General features: G+C 47.2%; 1 protein-coding gene across 1 annotated transcript; it reads left to right on the forward strand.

Annotated features, from left to right (window-relative positions):
- Positions 1-230: 230 nt before the first annotated feature.
- Positions 231-7,243, forward strand: LOC140403788 (ferritin heavy chain, oocyte isoform-like). Its single transcript, XM_072491953.1, has 4 exons — positions 231-355; positions 6,173-6,319; positions 6,581-6,706; positions 6,986-7,243. Exons 1-4 carry the CDS (start codon positions 254-256, stop codon positions 7,130-7,132), a joined length of 522 nt encoding a protein of 173 aa, XP_072348054.1. The 5' UTR covers positions 231-253; the 3' UTR covers positions 7,133-7,243.
- Positions 7,244-9,074: the final 1,831 nt, after the last annotated feature.

Genomic DNA, 9,074 nt, shown 5'->3' on the forward strand with positions numbered 1-9,074 from the left:
ACAGAGTAACCATCCTGATCTTTCCTGTATTCCACAGACCTGATTGGCTCTGGGTATCACACCCAACCCCCTCTCATTGATTAATTGGTGCCTCGATTCATGGCAGATTTCTGATTGGCTATCAGGGATTGTCAATCATCATTGGGATGTCATTCCCTGTTTGAATGCAGGATGTCCCAGTTGTATAAATACAAGAGCTTGTGAGGACTGAGGTCCTGTTGTTGCTGTTTGACTTTGACTCTTAACCAGTAAGATGGCTTCCCAAGTGCGTCAGAACTACCACAAGGACTGTGAGGATGCTGTTAACAAGCAGATCAACCTGGAGCTCTATTCCTCCTATGTTTACCTCTCCATGGTGAGTTTTACATTTTTGGGAGTCCTATTTTCAATTTAAGACTGTGGCTTTGTTGCTTTCTGAGCAGGTAGAGTTTCTCTAGGTTAATGAGCTGTCTTTAGATATATTCCCTCCCCAGACTGAATAGATTGAACACTCCAGGCAGGTGTTTGTCCCTATTTTAGAATTGCTGTTTCCAGTTTGGATCTATAATTAACTCCAGGATTCTGTGAAGTTTCTGGTAGAATGCTTAGTTTGAAGGTACCTAAACCTCTTCTTTCCAATTGAAGGTCGTGTCTGACTAATTTGGTAGAATGTTTTGAGGACGTTACCAGTGCAGTAGATAACGGGGAGCCAATGGATGTGGTATATCTGGATTTCCCGAAAGCTTTTGACAAGGTGCCACACAAGGTTGCTACATAAACTAAAGATGCATGGCATTCAGGGTAAAGTGGTAGCGTGGGTAGAGGATTGGTTAACTAATATAGCAGAGAGTGGGGATAAATGGGTGTTTCTCTGGTTGGCAACCTGTAACTAGTGGGGTCCCTCAAGGATCAGTGTCGGGCCTGCAGTTGTTCACAATTTACATAGATGATTTGGAGTTGGGGACCAAGTGCAATGTGGCAAAGTTTGCAGACGACACAAAGGTGAGTGGTAAAGCAAAAAGTGCAGAGGATACCGGAAGTCTAGAAATATTAGAAATCTAGTGCTAGGAAACAGATAGTTGACAGTAACTTTGAAATTTAAAAAAAGTAGGCACTTCTGTGGACGTGAAAGAGACTCCAGGATGGTGTGTTGCCTCCCTGGTGCCAGGGTCCAGGATGTCTCCGAACGGGTAGAGGGAATCCTCAAGGGGGAGGGCAAACAGGCAGAGGTCGTTGTACATATTGGTACTAATGACATAGGCAGGAAGGGGCATGAGGTCCTGCAGCAGGAGTTCAGGGAGCTAGGCAGAAAGATAAAAGACAGGACCTCGAGGGTTGTAATCTCGGGATTACTCCCTGTGCCACGTGCCAGTGAGGCTAGAAATAGGAAGATAGAGCAGCTAAACACGTGGCTAAACAGCTGGTGTAGGAGGGAGGGTTTCCATTATCTGGACCACTGGGAGCTCTTCCGGGGCAGGTGTGACCTGTATAAGAAGGACTGGTTGCATCTAAACCGGAGAGGCATAAATATCCTGGCCGCGAGGTTTGCTAGTGTCACACGGGAGGGTTTAAACTAGTATGGCAGGGGGGTGGGCACGGGAGCAATAGGTCAGTAGGTGAGAGCATTGAGGGAGAACTAGGGAATAGGGACAGTGTGGCTCTGAGGCAGAGCAGACTGGGAGAAGTTGCTGAACACAGCGGGTCTGGTGGCCTGAAGTGCATATGTTTTAATGCAAGGAGCATTACGGGTAAGGCAGATGAACTTAGAGCTTGGATTAGTACTTGGAACTATGATGTTGTTGCCATTACAGAGACCTGGTTGAGGGAAGGGCAGGATTGGCAGCTAAACGGTCCAGGATTTAGATGTTTCAGGCGGGATAGAGGGGGATGTAAAAGGGGAGGTGGAGTTGCGCTACGTGTTCGGGAGAATATCACAGCTATACTGCGAGAGGACACCTCAGAGGGCAGTGAGGCTATATGGGTAGAGATCAGGAATAAGAAGGGTGCAGTCACAATGTTGGGGGTATACTACAGGCCTCCCAACAGCCAGCGGGAGATAGAGGAGCAGATAGGTAGACAGATTTTGGAAAAGAGTAAAAACAACAGGGTTGTGGTGATGGGAGACTTCAACTTCCCCAATATTGACTGGGACTCACTTAGTGCCAGGGGCTTAGACGGGGCGGAGTTTGTAAGGAGCATCCAGGAGGGCTTCTTAAAACAATATGTAAACAGTCCAACTAGGGAAGGGGCGGTACTGGACCTGGTATTGGGGAATGAGCCCGGCCAGGTGGTAGATGTTTCAGTAGGGGAGCATTTCGGTAACAGTGACCACAATTCAGTAAGTTTTAAAGTACTGGTGGACAAGGATAAGAGTGGTCTGAGGATGAATGTGCTAAATTGGGGGAAGGCTAATTATAACCATATTAGGCGGGAACTGAAGAACATAGATTGGGGGCGGATGTTTGAGGGCAAATCAACATCTGACATGTGGGAGGCTTTCAAGTGTCAGTTGAAAGGAATACAGGACCGGCATGTTCCTGTGAGGAAGAAAGATAAATACGGCAATTTTCGGGAACCTTGGATGACGAGTGATATTGTAGGCCTCGTCAAAAAGAAAAAGGAGGCATTTGTCAGGGCTAAAAGTCTGGGAACAGACTAAGCCTGTGTGGCATATAAGGAAAGTAGGAAGGAACTTAAGCAAGGAGTCAGGAGGGCTAGAAGGGGTCACGAAAAGTCATTAGCAAATAGGGTTAAGGAAAATCCCAAGGCTTTTTACACGTACATAAAAAGCAAGAGGGTAGCCAGGGAAAGGGTTGGCCCACTGAAGGATAGGCAAGGGAATCTATGTGTGGAGCCAGAGGAAATGGGCGAGGTACTAAATGAATACTTTGCATCAGTATTCACCAAAGAGAAGGAATTGGTAGATGTTGAGTCTGGAGAAGGGGGTGTAGATAGCCTGGGTCACATTGTGATCCAAAAAGACGAGGTGTTGGGTGTCTTAAAAAATATTAAGGTAGATAAGTCCCCAGGGCCTGATGGGATCTACCCCAGAATACTGAAGGAGGCTGGAGAGGAAATTGCTGCGGCCTTGACAGAAATCTTTGGATCCTCGCTGTCTTTAGGGGATGTCCCAGAGGACTGGAGAATAGCCAATGTTGTTCCTCTGTTTAAGAAGGGTAACAAGGATAATCCCGGGAACTACAGGCCGGTGAGCCTTACGTCAGTGGTAGGGAAATTACTGGAGAGAATTCTTAGAGACAGGATCTACTCCCATTTGGAAGCAAATGGACGTATTAGTGAGAGGCAGCACGGTTTTGTGAAGGGAAGGTCGTGTCTCACTAACTTAATAGAGGTTTTCGAGGAGGTCACTAAGATGATTGATGCAGGTAGGGCAGTAGATGTTGTCTATATGGACTTCAGTAAGGCCTTTGACAAGGTCCCTCATGGTAGACTAGTACAAAAGGTGAAGTCACACGGGATCAGGGGTGAACTGGCAAGGTGGATACAGAACTGGCTAGGCCATAGAAGGCAGAGGGTAGCAATGGAGGGATGCTTTTCTAATTGGAGGGCTGTGACCAGTGGTGTTCCACAGGGATCAGTGCTGGGACCTTTGCTCTTTGTAGTATATATAAATGATTTGGAGGAAAATGTAACTGGTCTGATTAGTAAGTTTGCAGACGACACAAAGGTTGGTGGAATTGCGGATAGCGATGAGGACTGTCTGAGGATACAGCAGGATTTAGATTGTCTGGAGACTTGGGCGGAGAGATGGCAGATGGAGTTTAATCCGGACAAATGTGGGGTAATGCATTTTGGAAGGTCTAATGCAGGTAGGGAATATACAGTGAATGGTAGAACCCTCAAGAGTATTGAAAGTCAAAGAGATCTAGGAGTACAGGTCATTGAAAGGGGCAACACAGGTGGAGAAGGTAGTCAAGAAGGCATACGGCATGCTTGCCTTCATTGGCTGGGGCATTGAGTATAAGAATTGGCAAGTCATGTTGCAGCTGTATAGAACCTTAGTTAGGCCACACTTGGAGTATAGTGTTCAATTCTGGTCGCCACACTACCAGAAGGATGTGGAGGCTTTAGAGAGGGTGCAGAAGAGATTTACCAGAATGCTGCCTGGTATGGAGGGCATAAGCTATGAGGAGCGGTTGAATAAACTCGGTTTGTTCTCACTGGAACGAAGGAGGTTGAGGGGCGACCTGATAGAGGTATACAAAATTATGAGGGGCATAGACAGAGTGGATAGTCAGAGGCTTTTCCCCAGGGTAGAGGGGTCAATTACTAGGGGGCATAGGTTTAAGGTGAGAGGGGCAAGGTTTAGAGTAGATGTACGAGGCAACTTTTTTTTCACAGAGGGTAGTGGGTGCCTGGAACTCACTACCGGAGGAGATAGTGGAAGCAGGGACGATAGGGACATTTAAGGGGCATCTTGCCAAATATATGAATAGGATGGGAATAGAAGGATACAGACCCAGGGAGTGTAGAAGATTGTAGTTTAGTCGGGCAGTATGGTCGGCACGGGCTTGGAGGGCCGAAGGGCCTGTTCCTGTGCTGTACATTTCTTTGTTCTTTGTTCTTTGTCTGCAGAGGGATTTGGATAGGTTAGGTGAATGGGCTAGGGTCTGGCAGATGGAATTCAATGTTGCCAAGTGTGAGGCTATCCATCTTGGGAGGAATAACAGCAGAATGGATTATTATTTAAACGGTAAGATGTTAAAACATGCTGCTGTGCAGAGGGACCTGGGTGTGCTGGTGCACGAGTCGCAAAAGGTTGGTGTGCAGGTGCAACAGGTGATTAAGAAGGCTCATCGAGTTTTGTCTTTCATTGCTAGAGGGATGGAGTTCAAGACTAGGGAGGTTATGCTGCAATTGTATAGGGTGTTGGTGAGGCCGCATCTGGAGTATTGTGTTCAGTTTTGGTCTCCTTACCTGAGAAAGGACATAGGCACTGGAGGGAGTGCAGAGGAGATTCACTAGGTTGATCCCAGAGTTGAGGGGATTAGATTATGACGAGAGGTTGAGTAGACTGGGACTGTACTCATTGGAGTTCAGAAGGATGCGGGGGGGATCTTATTGAAACATATGAAATTATGAAGGGAATAGATGCGGGCAGATTGTTTCCACTGGTCGGGGAAAGCAGAACTAGCGGGCACAGCCTCAAAATAAGGGGAAGTAGATTTAGGACCGAGTTTGGGAGGAACTTCTTCACCCAAAGGGTTGTGAATCTACATAGAACATAGAACATAGAACATACAGTGCAGAAGGAGGCCATTCGGCCCATCGAGCCTGCACCGACCCACTTAAGTCCTCACTTCCACCCTATCCCCATAACCCAATAACCCCTCCTAACCTTTTTGGTCACTAAGGGCAATTTAGCATGGCCAATCCACCTAACCTGCACGTCTTTGGACTGTGGGAGGAAACCGGAGCACCCGGAGGAAACCCACGCACACACGGGGAGAACGTGCAGACTCCGCACAGACAGTGACCCAGCAGGGAATCGAACCTGGGACCCTGGTGCTGTGAAGCCACAGTGCTATCCACTTGTGCTACCGTGCTGCCCACAAATCTCTGGAATTCCTTGCCCAGTGAAGCAGTTGAGGCTCCTTCTTGAAACATTTTTAAGAAAAAGATCTTTCTAAAGAAAGAAGGGATTCGGGGACATGGTGTACGGGCCGGAGAGTGGAGCTGAGTCCACAAAGATCAGCCTTGATCTCATTGAATGGCGGAGCAGGCTTGAGGGGCCAGATGGCCTACTCCTGTTCCTAGTTCTTATGTTCTTATGTTAAGAGGAGCAATTAAATGTAATTGGCTGGCTGATGTACTGAATTTGAAGGATTTTCTATATTCCATCATTAGTGTGAGAAAGGATGTAACCCATTGGGGTCAACAAACTTCAATCCAAACAGCATTATTACTTGCACAGTGGTTACCACTGCTGCCTCATTGGCAGGAACCCTCTGGTGACCCACTGTGGGTTTACTCCAGGTCAGGTTTCCTCCCACCATCCACAGGGATGGGTTTCAACATACTGAGGAAAAGCATTGACAATGCAATTTTGTTTTCAATAAAAACCAAAACTCTGGACCCCTAATTGGAGGCCAGTATTGAGGTCAAGGAAGGGTGAGGTGAATCTGATAGCTGGGGGTCTGACCTGCCTCTTTTCCACTGTCTCCACCTGCAGTCCTCTTACTTTGACCGAGATGATGTTGCCCTGCGTCACTTTGCTGAGTTCTTCAAGGAGCAGTCACATGAGGAACGGGAACACGCTGAGAAACTGATGGAATTCCAGAATAAACGTGGAGGCCGCATGGTCCTGGAGGATGTCAAGGTTGGAATTTAACAGTCTTCTGTGGTGATGCAATTTGAAGTGACTTTTTTTTGTACTTCCAAATCTTGCTACTCCACCCTCTAGAATGAACAGCAGTAAAATGGAGTGTGTGACGACAGATAAAAGATGATTTCACTCTGCCTTTTTTACTTTAGCCCCAAGAGCTAATGGCCTCCAATGTTACCTTCCATGATTTAAACCCACATTACACAACATTCTTAGTGCAGCACAAAAAAGACCTTTCTCTCTTTCCCCTTTCAGAAACCAGAGCAGGATGAGTGGAGCAACGGTCTGGAGGCAATGCAGAGAGCTCTGCAGATGGAGAAGAATGTGAACCAGAGTCTGCTGGATCTGCACAAACTCTCCTCTGGGAACACTGATCCTCATGTGAGTTGCTTTTTGTTTCCTTCTCCAGTGATGTTGGCATCTGGAGTCATTTGCAGAATTATTTTGGGTTTCCCATTGCTGGGTTTGACTAAATTCCATTCTGAGGCATCAATATTTCTTTTCACTCCCCAGGAGAATGGGTGAATTACCACTTTTGTAATTCTGGCTCAATCTCCCCACAACACCCACTTTACCATCTTGAGGGGGGGGGGGGGGGGGGGAAAGAATTTTCATCTGGGGAAGATCCACACTAATTTCTCTTCTGTCCTCCTGTTTCAGCTTTGTGACTTCCTGGAGACTCACTACTTGGATGAACAAGTGAAGATGATCAAGAAGCTCGGAGATCACATCACCAACCTGAAGAGACTGGGAGCCCCTGAGAATGGCACGGGAGAGTACCTGTTTGACAAGCTCACCCTGGATTGACTGACTTTGATCCTTTAGCAGTGAAGAGTGCTCCAACTTGTTGTTTTATTCTGTGCTAAATTTCTGTTCTGCCATGTTGCTGCATTTGAAAATAAATGTCACTGACCAGATTTGTTTCCCTGTGTAATTCTGTAGCTGACATGATTGGTTCGCAAAGATTTCTCGATGCCTAACAGGGCTAATCTAACTTTATTCTTTATCACCAAGAGGGGCTGGGATGGAGAAGGGGTAGAGGATCTGAAACAGCTGTACAAAGAGCAGTTTAGACAACATCTGGAATGTCCAGTTTGGAAAAGTAGTTCTGCCTGTTAATCACTGGGGTGGGAGTGCACAGTTGGTAAAGCTCTGCACCCCCCACCCCTAATCCAACAGTCCCAGTTTAAATGTTCAATAGTATCGCCAAAATATAATCTTTATTATTGTCACAAGTTGGCTTACATTAACACTGCAAAGAAGTTACTGTGAAGACTGCCGCATTCCCGCCCCTGTTCGGCTGCAGTGAGACTATTTGGAATGTCCAATTCACCTAGCAAGCACTTTGTTTGGGACATGTGGGAGGAATCTGGAGCACCCAGCGGAATGTGGGAATGTGCAGACTCCACACCGACAGTACCCCAAGCCGGGAATCAATCCCAGGTCCCTGGTGTTGTGAAGCAACAGTGCTAACCACTGAGTTGATGAGCTGGAGTCTGAGCTTCAAACACTGAGGCACATCCGGGAGGGGGAGACTTACCTGGACACTGTGTTTCAGGAGGCAGTCACACCTGTCAGAGTAAGTAGTTTAAATCCTGCCAGTGGCCAGGGACAGCAGGATGTGACTGCAAGTCAGACAGGTCAAGGGAACCAGCACTCAGGAACTCGGGAGCCTCCGCCCTTGACCCTGTCCAACAGGTATGAGGCACTTGCTCCCTGTGTGGATGGCGAACAGGGCTGCAGGAAGGATGAGTCCGCTGACCAAGGCACCATGGTTCAGCAGGCCATTCAAGGGGAGGGAGTAAATAGGCAAGTTGTAGTTGTAGGGGATTCTATTATCAGGGGGATAGATAGTATCCTTTGTGAGCATGGTAAAGCGTCCCGCATGGTATGTTGCTTGCCCGGTTCTAGGGTGCGGGACATCTCTGACCGGCTTGAAAGGATACTGGAGGGGGAGGATCCAGTTGTTGTGGTCCATGTCAGTACCAACAACATAGGCAAGTCTAGGAAAGAGGACCTGTTTAGAGATTATAAAGAGCTAGGATTCAAATTTTAAAAAAACAGGTCCTCAAGGGTCATAATCTCCGGATTACTGCCCGAGCCACGTGCAAATTGGCATAGTGAGGCAAGAATAAGGGAAGTTAACACGTGGCTGAAAGAGGGGTTCCTTTTCATGGGACACTGGCATCAGTTTTGGGACAGGGGGGACCTATACCGTTGGGATGGTCTCCACTTGAACCGAGCTGGGACCAGTGTTCTGGCGAAAAGAGTAAATAGGGTGGTCAATAGGACTTTAAACTAGAGGTTGGGGGGGAAGTAATCAGTGGGAAGCGTAGCTGCTTAGGAATACAAAAAAGCACGCAAAGACAGAACTCAGGAGAGGTTACGATAGTCCCCATCCCACAAAATATGACAGTGTATGGAAAGGCTCAGTAAACCAAGGTCCACCACACTAAGAAAACAAAAAGGGACGGTCAATAGAGAATTAAAGGTGCTATATTTAAATGCGCGCAGTGTATGGAACAAGGTAGATGAGCTTGTGGCCCAGATTGTGACTGGCAGGTGTGATGTGGTAGGCATCACAGAGACGAGGTTGCATTAATTAGGAATGAAATTAAATCAATAGCACTAAACGACATAGGGCCAGATGATGTGGAGTCTGTGTGGGTAGAGTTGAGGAACCACAAAGGCAAAACAAACATAATAGGAGTTATGTGCAGGCCTCCTAACAGTGGTCAGGACCGGGGGC

This window comes from Scyliorhinus torazame, chromosome 29 (assembly GCF_047496885.1).
Source record: "Scyliorhinus torazame isolate Kashiwa2021f chromosome 29, sScyTor2.1, whole genome shotgun sequence".
NCBI lineage: Eukaryota > Metazoa > Chordata > Chondrichthyes > Carcharhiniformes > Scyliorhinidae > Scyliorhinus > Scyliorhinus torazame.